At 39.7% G+C, this 18,679-nt stretch overlaps 1 protein-coding gene across 2 annotated transcripts in view; it reads right to left on the bottom strand.

The window, feature by feature from the left end:
* SOX5 (SRY-box transcription factor 5) overlaps positions 1-18,679 on the bottom strand; it is a 401,370-nt gene that overhangs the window by 24,860 nt on the left and 357,831 nt on the right. For both annotated transcript variants that reach the window (XM_032646908.1, XM_032646909.1), the window contains exon 11: positions 7,384-7,529. In XM_032646908.1, coding sequence (XP_032502799.1) covers positions 7,384-7,529 — 146 coding nt within the window. The remainder of the gene's footprint in view (positions 1-7,383; positions 7,530-18,679) is intronic.

Here is an 18,679-nt window from a genome sequence, read left to right as displayed (position 1 = left end):
GCTCCCCACCAAGCGTGGGCACTTGCTAGCTGCAAGTAGTGGCACTGTGACAAATGTAGCAAAACTGAAAGCAGGCTATACTAAGAGAAAGAAAAAGTCTTCCACTGGCCATCTGTGAAAATAAGGCATGTGGCCATTAAATGCAGAGGCTGTAAATATACACAAACTCCATGAAGCAAATGGCAAAAAAGGACTAAACTTCAAGCTCAAACAAATCAAAATGTTTAATGCATAGTTACCACTGCTGGACGAAAACAGCTCTGATCTTTGCAGTCTGCAAACTCGGCATGTATTTCAATTAAATACCCCCAAAAAGAAAAGAAAGAAAAAGAAAGAAATGAAAAGACACAGAAGAAAACCATCTGGAACAAAAGGCTATAGACAGCCTATACTCAATTTCTAGAAACAAACAGCCCCTTTAACTTGCACCAGCCTGTCGAGAGTGTCGATTGGAATTATTGAAAGGCTGACATATAGAGTGATGGATGGGTGATGACATAATACCTATTTGCCTTTTTGTCATGGTCTTTGAAAACGGGCTGCTCGATGCTGATAATATTCACTAAGGGGTTTTCCTCTCGCCTCCTGTCCCATAAGAAGTGCTCCCTAGCTAAGACACTCAGTATTAAGAAGGTTTTATGAATGAAAAACAAAAGAAAAGAAAACCTGAGGATCAAATGCCAACTTGCACATAAAAAACTAGTCTAGATTTTCTAATAATCCGCTGTCTAGAAAGTAGCTCTCTATCCATTTTACATACATATTTAGAGTAGAGAGACTCCAATAATAAAAAGGCAAATATTCAACTTCAGGTTTTGTGTATCTTTTAATTAAAATCACCAAATAAATAATTACATTAGAGATAAAAAAATAATATATATTCACTTTTATAAAAAGAAAATATTAACCATTTGTGTTATTCTAATTTGTGCTCAGGTAAATTCTAACCAGAAGATTTAAAAGTTTGGGGACATTTTTGTTTGACAAACACTCACACACACACCACCCCCCCCCCAAGGAAAAGCTCCTGTTTTATCCCACTGTTGCAATGATCTATCTCATTTCCTCCTGAACGATTTACCTAACATAGCTTCCTCCTTCATGGAGTTTTTCCTCTTACCACTGAAATGTCTAGCTCTAATCTGACTTCTCTAATTCATTTCAGCTAAAGGCAACAACTACAAAAGCCACCCATAAATCATTAATTAATTGTAGTACCTGCCACTGAATACAAAGGCATGAGTTCCTTCATATTCACTTTTTCAAAGCAAATCTGTAGTTTACAATTCCTCACATGCCTTCTCCTTATCTAAGAGAAGGAGCATATGTTAGATAATGCTGGAGTAGATACACTGTGTCAGTTTCTGAAGAGTTAACACTGCTGGCCCCATCCATCAGATGGCCAGTGAAGCATCAGGAAAGAATGATGGATGTAAAATTATTACAGGGCTGCCATCCGATACACTTACTGCCATTTGTAACTAATGCTGGGACTGACACACTTTTTTTCATTATTAAACATCCGCATGAAGTCAACATTGGTCACTGTCATTTCATGTTTGGCACTCTGTTAAAGGGAAAGAAAAGGGTTGACAATGGCAGAAAAGAGGAGGTTGTACTGGAAGAGTTTTCAAGTGCCAGAGTAATAAAATTAACCTTTGTTTACAAGTCCATCTATAATGTATGTGGTAAAACTTCTTATATGACCGACACCAAAAAGAGAAACTGGTTTCATTACTGAGTAAATCATTATTTAAAATATACACACTGGGCTTCCCTGGTGGCACAGTGGTTGAGAGTCCGCCTGCCGGTGCAGGGGACGCGGGTTCGTGCCCCGGTCCGGGAGGATCCTACATGCCGCGGAGCGGCTGGGCCCGTGAGCCACGACCGCTGGGCCTGCGCGTCCGGAGCCTGTGCTCCGCAACGGGAGAGGCCGCGGCAGTGAGAGGCCCGCGTACCGCAAAAAAAAAAATAAAATAATAAATAAATAAATAAAATATACATATTATTCGCCAAATTTTCATCTTATTCTATGGAAATCTGCAAAGAATTTTCACTGAACCTCAGAAGGAAAAGTAAGACATTTTCCTAGCTATTCTTACTTGCAGTTATTGATGAATGCATAGCATGTGCAAGTGTTTAGATTTCAGGTACACGGCAGGCAATTAATGTTTGATGAATAAATTGTCTACCTTAAGAAATACACGCACATATTTGTATGTTTATTTTTGTGAGTGACATCTTTTTTTATATACAAGAAGTAATACAGAAGTTGGCCTTAATATGTAGAAAGTATGTGGATGAACATACATTCATTGATTTAACCTGGCACCAAACAATGTTTTCTTGTACACATTCTTGAATGTCATTTAATTCTTTCTGAAACACAGACAAGGTATAAGGCCCTGGATGTGCAACAGAGAAGAACAAAAGTAGTTAGATAGATGACATCAAATGTAATCAAAACAAACCAGCTTTATGATGAAAATATTTGGGAGTTTTGGTATCATTTTTATAATGTAGCCGTGGCTGACAATGGCCTTTTCCTACCCGGTAGCCATTCTGGTCTTTCTTTTTGTCCCTGCCAATATAACCTTTGGTCTTAAGATATCCCTTAAATGTGAGGATGATCTGGCTGCGACCTCTGTCACCCCATTGATCACCAGGGTTGATTGGCTGATCTGGATGGCTAGACAGGTGTCCCCTTTCCTGCCCCATGGATCCATGTACATCCTTCCTGGAGCTGTAAGCTCAGTGGAAGAGGATGGCCTTCCCCAATAGGGGAGGGCCCTTTTTCAGTCGAGGGTATATGAGAAGCTGTTCTGCCCTGCTAGACCCTCCAAACAAGCTCTCAAGGTCCATTCCTAGAAGAAAGTAGGCTAGTCAAGCTTCCAAGACTCAAGACACATCCAAATGAGGTGCTGCAGGTAGCGGTCTGCCTTTCTTAAAAAAAAAAAAGATATCCTTTGACCTCAGGAAGGATAGGATAAGGTCTCTAATTCAGTTCCAGAAAATAATTTGCGATCCATTTAAAGTGGTCTCTCTTCCTTGACCAGTAACTGTCATGAAGATGTGCAAATGACCCAGTTCTACCCAAAGGAGATGTTTATGGAAGTCAGCTTGAGGGGTGCAGTGAAATATGACTATGTGAGTGAAGACCGAACTTCAGCGAAGAGAAAATAACTTCTTTCTGAGTCTGCTGCCTTCATGGCATAGTTGTAGGTGCAGCAACATTTTGTGACTCTAAGGGAATAGCCCAGATAATCAAGTGATTTCAACCCTGACATCACTGAACTAATGAGCTAAGGCCACCAACCTCCTACTCCTGAACTTCATTGTAGGCTAAAAGCTAATCGGTATTTGTTGAAGCTACTGTATTTAGATATCCTGATACATGTCATGACAAACATTTCTAACAGGTATTACAGCATGGGCATTATCTTTCTAGGACAACTACATTGGGTAGTGATCAGGGAAACTTCTGGTCTGGTCCTCATTGCAGTGCACTGAGTCTCTATTGTATTAGTGTTGCCTGGTAGGATCAGGACAAAAACTGAAGTTTTTATGATTTCCTATCAGGTAAGCTTATAAGGTCAGAACCTGAGTATGTAGCTGGTCAAAACCGTGCCATTTGCCATTTGGGTGTTAAAGACGCAAAGCAGGTGGTTTTTACAAAACAAATGTATGTATGAGGGTCTTCTTCTGATTCTTCCTACCTGAGAAGCTTACTTATTCACCTATGACACTAATCTGTAACAGAGCTGAGTGGTAAAAGATAACATTATTTGAATATACAATCAGGCTATAATTAACCAGAGATGACAATTATAAATAACACTGCGTCCCAGAGTTTCCAAGAAACCTGACATACGCAGTTCTTGGGTATGTTGAAACACTTCCAAGAAAAGTAAAGAAATGAAAAATCTTTTAGAAGTCTTCAATTAAAATGTGTTTCAGTACGAATGACTTTCATTATGTGTTTTGGTACATACGACTGGAAAACATTTGTCCCTGTCTTCACACCTCTAATTGTTTTCACTGCCCAATTACAGCTTTTCAGAATTAAGACATTCTAGTCGAGACAAGCATGTTGGTCATTTGAAATGTGAAGACAAGTTAATGTGTATAGGGCTCGTGTACTCGAAAACAGATCTCTGCTACAGGTTTCCAATTATCTGCATCTTGGGTCCTGCTATCTCCTTTTAGACTGACGGAAGGCATCTGGCTGAATTACTTTTCCTTCCCCCTTTCCTTTCTCCCAGCTCCTTTCTATCTTTCTCTCTCCTTCATCTTCCCTACTTCTTACATTTATTTCACATACTTTTAGGGTCTAGGAAGTTGGGAGCATGGTTTAAAGAGAGAAAAAATGTCGTCCTTTTGGGACAATTATAAGAGGTGCAAATTATAAGAGGAATTTATACATACTGTGTTTCTGTCTTTCGTTAGGGATTGTGAAGCAAAATTTCAAACCAACTACTGATCTAACTAAGCTTTGGCCATGGATAAAGTTGGGCGATTACAGAAATCGATTAAAAAGGTAGGCATTAAAAAAACGATGAGGCAATATGTCTAGTGATGCTGCTTTATGTGGAAAAACAAGCAGCTACCTCTGTCGAGTCAGGTATATAACTGATCTGACACGCTCAGCAGTATGGGGTCTTAATTCAGTTCCTATAGGAATTCACACACATAAATATGCCATGATTAACAAACTCATAACTGGATCTAAACTGTAAGCTCTATAAAGGCAGAGGGCATATTTTCTTGTTCACTACAATGCCACAGCACTGTCCCTAATACACAGGGGTGCTAATGTTGAAGAATGACGAATTAAAAGATTTAAATTGACGTTATTTCATTCCCGTGAGTTGCAAGACATAGATTGATCATTAATTTGGTAGAAATGCCGGCTAAGCTATTTCAACAGGAAAAGGCAACCACGGTAATTCCTGCTTCTGAGAGAGGTTCAATCTCAAGTGTCAAGGGTGACACAGGGATGGGCTAATTCGAATTCTCCCGCTGAAGAGGTTTCCTTGCGCATTACAAGGCTTTGCCAGAGACTCTGACAATAATGGGTCTTTACATTCTTACGTTTTACAGTTACAATGATACAATTTCATGTTTTAAGATTTTCACTTGAAAACCCATAAAGATGTAAGAGACCATAGTTGAGGATGTAACTCAACTGCATGGAAAGGGCCTGGTGAAGAGATCTGGGGGCACCAACTTCTTGAGAATGGAGACATCTTAATTGGCCAACGGATTCTGGCAGGTATTACTTCAGAAATAGATTGTTTTAAAAAAACAGTTACTATAATTCTACAAAAGAGAAAGGAAAATTGAAAGGAGTAGTTTTTAACAGAGGCAGCTCTCACTCCTGCAACTCAAATAGGAGGTGCTAATCAGAGAAATAAAATGAAGCCTGATTGTGGAGGTGGAACAAGAAGTGGAAATAAGGTCCCTAACGATGGACAACTATGGGAATAAAATGAATGCAGATGGTTCCACTCCTGTTACTTAATCAAAGGGCTGAGCAGAGTCACTGGAGCCTGCACGAAGTCATGTGTCAGAACAACAGCTGATCTGTATTAGAGAAGATTAACTCGCAGTGCCATGGTGGAGGGCCCAGGATTATTTTATGTACTCCCATTGCCTTACAAGCCGTCAGCACAATTATTGCCCTCCGATGTGAATGACTGATCTGTAACCACAGCTAAACAGCATGCTGCTTAGGGGCCTAGGAGCTTCATGAAGATGAATTTCCATACCATCAAAGCGCTTTTAATGGGCTCCCTGATCCAACCACAAGGCCTGTTTTGTAAGTATATAGAACTCAGGATGAAGGCCTCCTGTCCAAAAGGATTTGGTCGGTTGTCACTTGACAATTCCCAGCCAGCACAGGGGAGGAGAGGGGGGGAGATAGGTAGAGTTGTCTCTGCTTTGGAGGATTAAAAAAAAAAAAAAAAAAGGGTACAGATGCTTGCTGAATGCAACCAACTGCTGTATCCACAGCTGAATTCAATGCGCTTAACAAATAATGGCAATTTAGCTATGCTTGCGAGGAATAGCTTGAGTCACTTTGCATCAGCATCTGGCTGAGTGTTAAACTCATTTCTACATGGGGAGCAGAGAAAAGGAATTTCTGTTCAAGCATCCTTTCAAGAATGTTTAAATATTTGAATATAAATTCCTCTATGCTTGCTATCATTCCTTCTTAGAGCTGTCACTTTGCTGTTCCCCTTCCCTTCTGGTGCTTAGCTAGAAAATGTTCGTGCCCTTCGAGCTGCACCAGTGTTGCTCTTCTTATGTTGTGAGACTGCAAGGGATGTACACTTGACCATGCTTTGCTGTCCCCTCCAGGAACAGAACTGAAATCATTTCTCCATCCTTTTGATCCATGTTTGGACCAGAGGAAAAGTACAGTTGTGGCAAGGTCACACCTTCACTATGCAAATTGCTAGCTTCTTAGAGATTATGTGTAAAATTCCATATAAAACCTGGGAAACCAGAGCTATCCAAATTATCAATCTGTTCAGTCTGGATGACACTGTTTGACTCATAACCTTCCCATGATGATTAACTTTCAAGTTATTACTAAGTAGCCGATCATTTTTTCTCTTATCTACTATATCTATTTAGCTGCAGGATTTTGAGAAAAGGGGATACAGTAACTTTAAAATTTCAATTAAAAATACCAAATATGACCAAAAGAAGTATATCACTCCAAGCATTCTATAATAACGTAATATTTTTCTGAATAAAATACAATGTAGCTTAGGCAAAATAGTTTGAAATTATTATAGCTCAGATAAATCCAGAAGTTTCACTGGACTTAAGCATAATAATAGGTATAATAATAATGTCCACAATTTAAACAGCAAACTTTGTTTTATGATCAAGTCAAAACTTCCAATTGTGCAGTCACCTAAAACTTGACAGTGCTTTGCATTGGAAACATTATGACAAGCTCAGGATCTTAGATGCTGAGACTACAAGCATGGGTATCATCCAAGCTTATGCTGATTAAAGAAGATTCGGCATTTTCAGAGCCAGCTCATCCCCAAATACAAGTTGAGCATCTCTGTAAAGCAAAACTTTCACTGAGACTCAGGTATTTCAAATGCCACTTCATTTTAATAAAAAGTGATGGCAGAAAAGGGGATATTAATTGTCTATAAGGTTCAGATGGATAGCAGAGAATTATAACGCTTTTCATTTCCAGATGGTTTTGATTAGGATGGGCATGAAGAGTTCTGCACTGATGGAGGGATAAAGGGTGGGAGAACCGTCATTCCAAGGGTGGTGAGAAGAGAAAAAGGTAAAGAAGAAAAACAGTCAGGCAATTTAAGTATTTTTGGAAAGTCAGTTGTTTTAGGAACTTACCTTTTCTGCTCGGCAGTTATTGAGACCTAGACTATTCACAACAGCTACCTTCCCATCAAGCACCTGTTGTTCCCGCCGAAGCTGCTCCTTCATCTGCCGAGCTTCTTGGATCGCCTTGGTGACAGCATCATGGTCATTTAAGTAACCTGAAGATGTAACAGAACGAAGGATATGTTTTGTACAAGTGCATGGATAGGTTAACCTTTCACCATAAAAATCACTTCTTTTTTGGGAATGGCTAGTGTCTGGCATGTACTAATTTCTCAACGGAATCAGTCTAAAAATGAATGAATGAATAAATAATTGATGATGACTGATTCACACAGTTACATCAACATGGTGCCAAACATTTGTTATCAAAATGTAATATTTAAGTGAAATACAGCTGTTTCCACATGTTTGAAAAGAAGTTTAAAATATAATTTTTAGATAAACTTTTTTAGTTATCTGAATATTTTGTAGTGCAAAAATAGAACCTGTCTTCGCTTTTTTTCCTGTAAGGATCATTTGAATGTTACCATAGGATAAAGGTATTGATAATTATTACTATTAATTACTGACACTCTCCTAGTATTAGAAAGGCCAATTTAGAGTCTGAGTATGGCACTATTAGCTTTGTTATATACAGAAGGAACAAATCACTGTTAACTGACTGAAAGAAGAGCATTTCCCCCCTGCATCCAACCATGGTGAAATAAACCACAGTTGGCAATGTCTTGTTACAGATACAAACTTGCAATAGTTAAGAGGCTACATTTCAAGCACAGAATGTAACCAAGCACCTGTAATTGCTGAATAATAAATTGTGGCTACTGGGTAACTATAATCACACTTAATTCACACTCTTAATGGGATGGTCAAGTGACCAACTTGTGGCGCAACTCCACAATCCAGAGGTGGGGGGAAGAAAAAAAAGCAAGCTAAAATATTTCTTTTAAAAAATAACAGGTGTAAGGAGAAAGGCTCATTTTAACTCTGGTCATTTATTTATTTGATGCACATTATGCTGATAACCTGTACGATTTTAGGGTAGAAGAGCGATGGGAGGGGATTGTTTTGCAAATATTGAAAGGAAAGCTAATATATCATCTTTCACTCTCCCTATCTTTTAACTAGGGCATAAAATGGCATAAACTGAATCTATAATATGAAATTGCCCAGAAAAGGGACTTGTTTGTGACATGAGGCTAAATCTAACCAGATCCATTGGTGAATTGTGACAGATGGAGGGACTGTGAGACAGAAGGCAGGCACTAATCACACATAAAATGACCGGCTTGCCTCAACATGTTCCGTGGATTCCAGCAAACTTTACACCCTAATCCATTTTTAGAACAAAAAACATCTGGGCCATAAATCCTCTAATCTGCCAAAACACGCTATTAAATCCCATGATTTGTTGAAAAACACTAAGATTAAAGAAAGGAAATATAAAATGGCTAACTGCCGTGTTAGGAAAGTGTTATTAATACTCTTTCTTTGTCTCAATTATGAATGTTCTGGTACTAAAGAGCCTTGTCTAATCATGTCAGATTACACGACCTCGTCGTATTGCTAGACTCTTCTATCTGATCTGCCAATTGCCAAAAAACCTAGAATGCTTTCTTGCTGCTTAAACATTTCTATTGAAGAAGCTGATGTCAGATTAGCACAGTGCTTCAGAGCTGGAAGGCTTCTAAATGATCCGTGTCCTTCCCCCCTTACTATGCACAGACCGAACATCCTCCTCTGATCTCCTTAAGGCAGAAAGAGAAGTTCCAGGGTCGGCGATGGAAAGGGGAGCCTTGAGAGCTACTATATATTTTGCTTTTCTGAGCTAAATTCATTGGAATGTATTCAAAAGAAAACATCCTTGCTCATTGTAAATACAATATGAATCATAAACAACTATTTAGATCTAGGTCAGCCCTTTAGGGTTAATATGTACTTAAAATTACGGTTGTTTTTAACCTTATATTATCCTCAACATCTGGACTTGGTTCTCCTGCACAACCTTCTTAATATATTATTCTTCAGCTCATTCTGTTCACGAACACTACCACTCTGGGAAAAAAATGCAGCTTTTAAATGACAGGGATGGTCTTGGTATGTGTTCCTTTAGTAAAAGATCTTAAGAGGATCAGCCTGCTTTTCCTATCCTCTAACCCCTGTTTATGTACAACCTGGTTCCATGTGTTTTTGTAGTCTATTTAGCTTCTCCAGAGCACAAATATATTTGAAATGATTTGGCACATGACACTGAATAAAAGTATGAAATCTTTATGCTTTTTAGGCACTGTCAAGATAACACTGTGTAGGAAAAATCATTAATATAGATGCAGAAAGGATGCATCTATTACTACGAGGGTGAATAACTGACAGACATACATATGTTCTGTAATGGCTATTTCCAATGTGAGATGTGTGTTTGTGTGCAGGTGGATACAGGTGCTCACTTTAAAAGAAACATTCTTGCTTTCAGAGACTTGAATTTTAGTTAAAATGCTATATGAAATTCTAACATTGTATCTGCTGTGTTAAATCATAAAGCCGTTCACATATTACAGAGTTGAATCATAACAGGATTGTTTGCTGGTTCTTTACGCTTTGTTCTCATCACAGTCACCAACTTCCCAGTTATGCTGATTCCCTCTCTCAGTAAATGGCCTCACCTCTAATTCTGGAAAGACCAATAAGGCTGAACTCCCACCTTCCTTCCCCACCCTGACTCCTACCCCAGGCTAGCTTCAAATCGATCTCCACGTATGCCCACTGCCACCTCCTGTTTCAATGAAAATGGCATCGCTACTTTTATTCAAGGCAAATCCCCCAAATTCATGCTCTAGATTTCTACACCTCTCTACTGATTATTCTCTTTCACATTTACATCATCCACTTGAACTTCTCTACTATCATTACCACCTCAACTTGGAAGTACTTAAGATTTTCCTCCTGAAACAAGCAAATAAAGTCTCTTAATTTTGTGTTGCCCTCTCGTTCCAATCCTGTTTCTTTACCTTCCAAGCCAGGCTTCTCGAAGATTCATATCATACTCTCCCATTCCTTCCTCACCCTCCCATTCCTGCTACAGTCTTGTTTCCGCTCCCCTTGCTCTTTCAAATGCCAAACCCAAGGGACACTTTCCAGTCCTGGCAGAAACAGCACTGACAATCCCTTTGTTACGGACACTCCTTCCTTCCTTGCTTCTCATCATAGCACTGGATCCTCATCTCTGACTTCTCCATCTTCATATCCTTGCCTGGGATCTTACTTCATTTGCTCCTTAGATTTGGTCCAAGGTTTCCATCACCCGAAAATAATTTGTGCTTTGGAGTTGGATAAGCCTAAATTAAAATCCTAACATTGCTACTTACTAGCTATATAAATTATACATATTGTTTTACCTTTCTAAATCTCACTGGTCTTATTGGTTAAATGGAATAACCTCACTAGATAAACATGACATTGCGAAGATTAAATGAGTTAATATATAGTCTCTTAGCATAAGAAATGGTCCATGAAAGTCATTCAGTAACTGTCAGTTTACAAAATGGCATAGTGAAATAGGTAGAATTTGGGCATTGGATTCAGACGGATCCAGGTTTCTGCTTCTTAGGAAGTGTGATATTTGCCAAATTATAACACTTAATTTCACTGAGTTTCCATTTCTTTCAACTGTAAAATGAACATAAGGCTGATGGAAGAATTCAATGAAATAACACATGTGAAGGAGTAGATAACACTTCGTATACCTGAGGAGGCAGTAAAAAATGTTCATTCTTTTCTCTTTTTTCCTCTTTCATTTTCCCTATATGCTCATCCTCAGCAGTCTTGTTGCACGGCTTTGACCATTATGATAAAATCTGTGAGGGGGGTTTCCCTGGTGGCGCCGTGGTTGAGAGTCCGCCTGCTGATGCAGGGGACGCGGGTTCGTGGCCCGGTCCGCGAAGATCCCACGTGCCGCGGAGCGGCTGGGCCCGTGAGCCATGCCCGCTGAGCCTGCGCGTCGGAAGCCTGTGCTCCACAACGGGAGAGGCCACGACAGTGAGAGCCCGCGTACCGCAAAAAAAAAAAAAAAAAAAAAAAAAAAAAATCTGTGAGGGGATATCATTTCTTGTTGGCACAGAGGTTCAGTGAAATGGGAGTCACCTATTAGAGTTCAAAGGACCCCAAATGATCACTTGCTACATTTTATTCTGCCTTCATTATATATTCAGGTAGCAAGTACATCTTATGATCAGAAGGAAGTGTTCAGGAGAGGTCTGGTGAGCTTCTTGGAAAACGGGAGGGCAAAGGCCAATATGGCTTCCAGTTAGTGCCTCAAATGAGATTTGGGAAATGCAGGTTAGGGATCATTAATGTAAGAAATATATGAGAGTCTGTGACTGTGTTAAATTTACCACAATTTGATTTTTTTTATACCTTGGTGTTTCTTCTTAACCATAACCAACAAAATTCTCAAAATTAAAATGGTCCCTGTTATATATTTTCAGGGGCAGAAAAAGATGGACAAACTGGAAAGTCCAATCTTAGAGGGGATAAAATCTAAACAGAAAGAGTGAGTAAACGGCTGTTCCACAAGGGAAGAGCCTGTTCAAAGGTAGAAGGAAAAACAGTAAACTACTTGTAATGGGTTGAATTGTGTCTCTCAAAAAGATATGTGTGTGCCCTAACCCCTGGTACCTGTGAATGTGTCCTTATTTGGAAACTGAGTCGTTGCAGATGTTTAAATTAAGGATCTTGAAATGAGATCACGCTGGATTTACAGTGGGCCTTAAATTCAGTGATTCGTGTTCTTCTAAGAGAAAGGAGATTTGACACATAGACACAGGGGAGAAGGCCACGTGAGCACGGAGGCAGACACTGGAGTTGTAAGCCAAGGAACACCAAGGATTGCCAGTAACCTCTAGGAGCTGGGAGAGAGGAACGGAACAGATTCTCCCTCAGAGCCTCCAGAAGGAACTAACCCTGCTGACACTCTGACTCTGGATTTCTTTCTAGCTTCCAAATAGTAACAGAATAAATTTGCTTTAAGTGACCCAGTTTATAGTAATTTGTTGTGGCGGCCTTCCAAACCAACATATGGCAATTGGTCTTAAGGATGCTCCTAACACTCAAGGGGTGATCCCAAGGACTGTAGGATACCTACCGCCTGCTTCAAACCCTTTCTGATTTCCAGGTACACATATCTACCAAGCTTCTCTACTGGAATGTCCCATGCAGCATGGCTAGCACAGAATTCATCATCTTCCTACTGCCTCAATCTGTTCCTTCTACATTCCATATTCCCTTTCCAGTTGCCCATCCAGTCACTTGGGAGCCGTCTAAGATACCTCCTTCACCCTATGTACAAAAGACAACCAAGCTCTGGAGTTATGCCTCCTCCTCAGCTCTCAAATGTGCTTTTTCTCGATCCCCACTGGCCTTTGCTTTCGCTAAAGCCACCTCATATCTCACTTGGGCTAATGCCTTCACCTCTTAACTCGCTTCCCTATCTTTAAGCTTACATCCCTTGAATACGTCTCCTACTCTTCTTCCAGATAAAGCATTCCGAGATATTCCAAAAAAGGGAATTTGAATCACGTCACTTTACCTGACTAAAAGCCCATCTCTTACTACCCTAGTGCTTAAAGGAGCATTTCATAAGTTGATGATCTGTAAGTTCCGTGAAAAAATAATTCCATGTTCAAAAAAGTGTGGGAAACACTAAATTAGAGTTAAAAAGGTTTCTTCGTTGCATGTATTCTCAAAATCTTGAATATGTTAATATGCACTGTGAATCTTCCAGAGATAACAACAGTACGTAGAGTTTCCCAAATAGCCTGGAACAAGAAACTCTTTAACGTTTCCCCCCAAAACATCATTCTGGGATAAATTCCAAACACTTTAAAATGGCCTAAAAGTCTCACGATATCAACTCTGCTTATCCTTCCTGCATCATTTCCTGCTGGTCTCTCAAGACCTCTGTGCTTAAGCTGCACAGAACTATTTCCTGTTCCAGGGACCCGCCCTCCTCTTCACCCCTCCTCTGTGTCCCAGGCTTTTTTCTTATACTGAAATAGTGGCTTTCTGGTGTGTCTGGGAATTTACTCAAGTGTCACCCCTTCTGTAAGGGCCTTCCTGACATGCCCTAGACATGCTCCTTGGCAACCTTCGTACTTCCCATCTCCATGCTCCTGTAAAACCCTGGAGATGCTTTTATTGTCACATGGTCTTTTGTTTTCCTAAATTTATCTTTCACGCCAATCTATGAGTTATTTGAGGGCATTTATTTCTTTCAGTCTTTTATTCCTTTGGCCCGTGGTAAGGTCTGTTGAAGGAATAAATGCATATTTCTAAGTTGAATGTAGCTAACTTTATAATTCCAAGTTCACTGATTATCTATGTCGTCATCATATCAATGGAAGCCTGAACCATATGACACAGATTTCTTAAAATTCATGGATTTAAAGGATGCTATCAGGGTAATACAAATTCTTATTTACTTCATTTAATTATTTTATGTAGGACTTTTCAGCTGTAGTAAAAGTAAGGGCACATGAGTTTCAAGTAATTTTCAACAAATAATACTTTTTTCTTCTATTTTTTGAGGTCACTTAATCATCATCAAATTTTTGGCACCCTGATATGTAGCCATTTCTTCATCTGTGAAAATTCTTGAGAATTAGATAATAAACGTGAAAGCAATTTGTAAACTGTAAAGCGCTAGGCAAATATTAATTGTCAGCTGTTAAATAATACCCCTAACTTCCTGATAATCCAATGGCTTTCTGTGAAATGGTTACAATATTGTTCAATAACCCAAACTCATAGAAGTTTTTTTCTCATTTAAAAAATGTAAATTAATGAAATTTTAAGGTGAAATCCTCCTTCACGTCATCATATTTTAAATCAGCAAGTTGTAGAAATAAAATATCACATTACTGGACTTGAAAATATTTCCCTTAACTTTACTGAATCAATGTGTGTCTCCTACATTTGCTCAGTGAAGTTTTAATTTTCATGTACTAATGGCTCTGAGGAATGAAGGGCAAGAACAGTATGTTCCAGTATCTTCCAAAGACATGACAGAACAAAAACTGCAGGTATCTAAAGCCTCAGTCCTAGACTTTCATCTGCTTATCCTCCAGACTTAGCAAAACGTATGGCATAGAGAAGATATTCAATACTCATTTATGGGATGAATGAGGGAAAGGATAAATAGATGACGGAGAAGAACATCTAAGGCAGAGAGGCTGCCAATAGGCAACAACTAAAAAGCAAGCAAGCAACCCAGAGACTATGACTGTAAGTCCTCAACCTCCACTGGCTGTGAGTTTGAGCAAGTTACTAGGTGATCACGTACATTTGTTTTCTTAAAATTAAAATAGCGGTAATAACCACAGGACTGTCTACATTGGGACAGGGACTTAGAATCCCTGGGTAAGCACTTAACTTCTTTTTTTTTTTTTCTTTTTGCCCTTGGGATTATTTTTAATTGGAAAAATAGCCCACAATTATACATGGACTTTCTTTCCATAAGAAAATACATATTAAAAAAAATATTTTGTTAGGGCTTCCCTGGTGGCGCAGTGGTTGAGAGTCCGCCTGCCGATGCGGGGGACACGGGTTCGGGCCCCGGTCCGGGAAGATCCCACATACCGCGGAGCGGCTGGGCCCGTGAGCCATGGCCGCTGAGCCTGCGCGTCCGGAGCCTGTGCTCCGCAACGGGAGAGGCCACAACAGTGAGAGGCCCGCGTTCCGCAAAAAAAAAAAAAAAAAAATTTTGTTAAATACAAGCCCTGGGTGTTACACAACTGCTGACTCAATTTCAATCTGTCCTGGGCTGGGAATCAGAAAGAAGATTCATAGGACACAAGATATACCCAGTTCACTTAAACTCAAAGCACACAAACCAAGTATCAATAGTATAGCATTAAGCTAAACAGCAATGGCATCAGGAGTTCTTGAGACATCTCAGGTGCAGATGCTAGGCCCTCGGCCGCGGGAGGACTATTCCATGGCAAGAGATGAAACTGAAGTGCACGGGGTTCACTTCAATTTAGGAATGAAGTCCCTCTCATCCCTCACCTAACTTTTATACTATTCCAAATAACTCTTCTTGGAGAGCAAAGCACTTAGCTTCTCTAGGCCTCAGTTCCTTACCTGGAAAATAACAATTTCTGACTAGATGACAGGTATATTTGCTCTGTCTAGTTAAAGGTCTACGATTCTAAAATAAGCTGCAGTGAAAAAATAGACTAAAAATGCTTTGATAAAAGTTTAGAGGGGCTTCCCTGGTGGCGCAGTGGTTGAGAGTCCGCCTGCCGATGCAGGGGACACGGGTTCGTGCCCCGGTCCGGGAGGATCCCACATGCCGCGGAGCGGCTGGGCCCGTGAGCCACACCTACTGAGCCTGCGCGTCTGGAGCCTGTGCTCCGCAGCAAGAAAGGCCGCGATAGTGAGAGGCCTGCGCACCGTGATGAAGAGTGGCCCCCCGCTTGCCACGACTAAAGAAAGCCCTCGCACAGAAACGAAGACCCAACCCAGCAAAAATAAATTAATTAATAAACTCCTACCCCCAACATCTAAAAAAAAAAAAAAAAAAAAAAAAAGTGACCATGGGGAGGAGTTAATAAACTGAAATATTTAAAAAAAAAAAAAAAAAAAAAGTTTAGAGTGTTATACTATGCACAGCATAGGTTGAAAAGGCCAATAAGGGAAAGATAACATCTGGTCAAAAGATTCTAAAAGTACCCATCATTCTTCTGAACTATTCATGCTTTTTAAGGAGCTTTCTTTGGAGCTGCCTATCAATTGCATACCATACAAAAGCATTCTTATAGAACACACTGTAATATTACTCACCAACCTCAAAAACTCACTTGCTTTATTTGTAGCTAATAGATATATAGCAAAGAGCCGCATGTCATTAACGATAACTTAAGTTATCTTTTGGTTCACGGTTTTCCATGGATTATTAATGGCATAACACATTAATTCTTCTTTCAGGGGTGACCTTTACAACACCACGAATGCTCACAGCTTTTATCCAACTACATTATTACTCATTACAGTTTCAGCTTTCAACATCTGCATTTGTTGAAAAGAGAAAAGTAAATTGTAGTGGCATCAAATCCTTGGAAAATAGGAGGGATGTGTACGTGGCGGAGGGACATTTCAGGGAAAAAAAAATAAGAGAAGTTTTAGTAGTGGAAAAAGTCAGATGATAAATGTCATTAAATACATTCTTGTCCTTCTAAAATATTTTGTCATATTGAATCTTTGGAATGCTGAAGTAAAAAAATCCTCACGTGACAAAAAATGCAGATATATTAGTTATTCCCTTAGTTAAATATTCCAGTTCTGGGGATATTACAAAAGTAGCTCATATACCAACACTGTGATATTTATGAGCTTTCGTGTCTATTAGGCAAGTGAATCATTCTTGCCAAATAAAATATCTTTCACGTTCTTCGGACATGAAAACAAATCTTATCTCGGTGTCCATTTAGGATGTTGAGCAAGTTAACAGAGAGAGCATAACAGAATGGTGCACACGATAAAAAGAACACACATGCCCCAAACCATTTTCAAACTTCTCAAAACCTCAGGTTTCGCTGTTGCTTTTCTCACTGCTGCCCCACTGGCCCAGACTGACTTCCCCTTTGCAGATAATCTGGAATTCAACGTTGTAGAGATAGAAGCATTTGAAATACACTCCTTCAGCTTTCCTTCTGTCCATCCCACAATTTCTCTGTAACTTTACCTCTTTTTTCCTCATTTCCTTCAGTCTTAGAGAAAAGAGGCGGCATTTCTTCTTTCCAAAGGTAATCCTCTCTCATTTCTTCTTGCTCTGTCATCACCCATGCACTCTTTCATATCTATAGATCTCTCCAACTCACCTTTGTTTATATATATATACACATGATTTCCTATTCTAAAACCTGCCTCTACTCAGCCTTCTCAAAATACGATCCCTTCTCAACCCCAAGGTTACAAAAAGACCGACCCATATATCAGCTGCACTTTCTGTCCTCGTGTTCTTCAAATCCTTCTAACTGATGTTCTGCTAAACCATTCTACAAAATCTCTCTGTTACAGTTTACGTGGCCACAACCTCCAGCTAAATCCTAAGGCGTTTCTTCTTCACGTTCTTTAACTTTTCTACGGAAGATGACACCATTGAATAACCCCTCCTTTTTCAAACTTTAATGTGTACTAGGTAAACAGGCCATTGTCTTATCTTCATTCTTGTTCTAAGATCCTCAATTGTTCTTCATCAGCTTTCCCCCTAACAAAAGCGTGGTGCTTTAAAAATATGTTCAAAGATACTTTGATATTCCTTCCTTCAGAGTTGGAGCCTAATTCCCCTTTCTTTGAGTTGGGCCGGACTTAGTGGTTCTCTTATAATGAAAAGAATAAAGTATAGAGCTGACTGTGTGTGACTTTGGAGACCAGATCGTAAAAGGCAGCATGGCTTTCTCTCTGCTCTCCCTCCTGGACCACTCACTCTGGGGAAAGTAAGCTGTCATGCTATGAGCAGCTCTATGGAAAGACCCACGTAGCAAAGAACTGAGGTCTTCAGCCAACAGCCATGCGAGTAAGTCATCTTGGAAAAGGATTGTCTATCTCCAGTAAAGTCCTAGGCCCTGGCTTCCATCTTGACTGGAACCGTAAGAGAGACCCTAAGCCAGGACCACCCAGCTAAGCTGCTTCCAGATCCTGACCCTTAGAAGCTATGAGATAATAAATGTTGGCTGTTTTAAGCTGGTGAGATTTAAGTTAGTTAGTTACACAGTAAGAGATAACTAATACAGCAGGTAATACCTGTGATTCTTTACCCCACTTCATTTCTTACCATATGCTTCTTATATTCTTATTTGCTCTGATGGCTTCCAGAACCTCATTACGGAATAATTTCCATGTCTAAAATTCTAGCACCTCTTTCACATATCAGATTTGCATTGACAATGTCCTCCTGAACTTCTCTATCTAAATGGCTTCTTAAGTTTCAAATTCAACACATACTGAATTTTTATGTTTACGTCTTCCCCCAAACCTGCTTCCACTCTGGCCTTCTCTTTCACAGTTCAGGGAGGCACTATTCTGTCTATTTTATAAATTCAAAATCCCAGACTCTTATGTCTCCAGCTTGAACCTCACCCGGTACGTTCCACTGTGGATAAGTTACATCAATTCTTCTTTAATGATACCTCTTCAATCTATTCTCTCCTTTGTTTTATCATTGCTTATTTCTATTTCGTGTAACTTACTCTTGTCCTACGCTAAAACAATGACTTCCCTGATTCCAGTCCCTTTCTGCTGTCAATACTCT

The sequence above is a fragment of the Phocoena sinus genome, chromosome 10, assembly GCF_008692025.1.
Source record: "Phocoena sinus isolate mPhoSin1 chromosome 10, mPhoSin1.pri, whole genome shotgun sequence".
Lineage (NCBI taxonomy): Eukaryota > Metazoa > Chordata > Mammalia > Artiodactyla > Phocoenidae > Phocoena > Phocoena sinus.
This window is presented reverse-complemented; position numbering and strand designations above follow the sequence as displayed.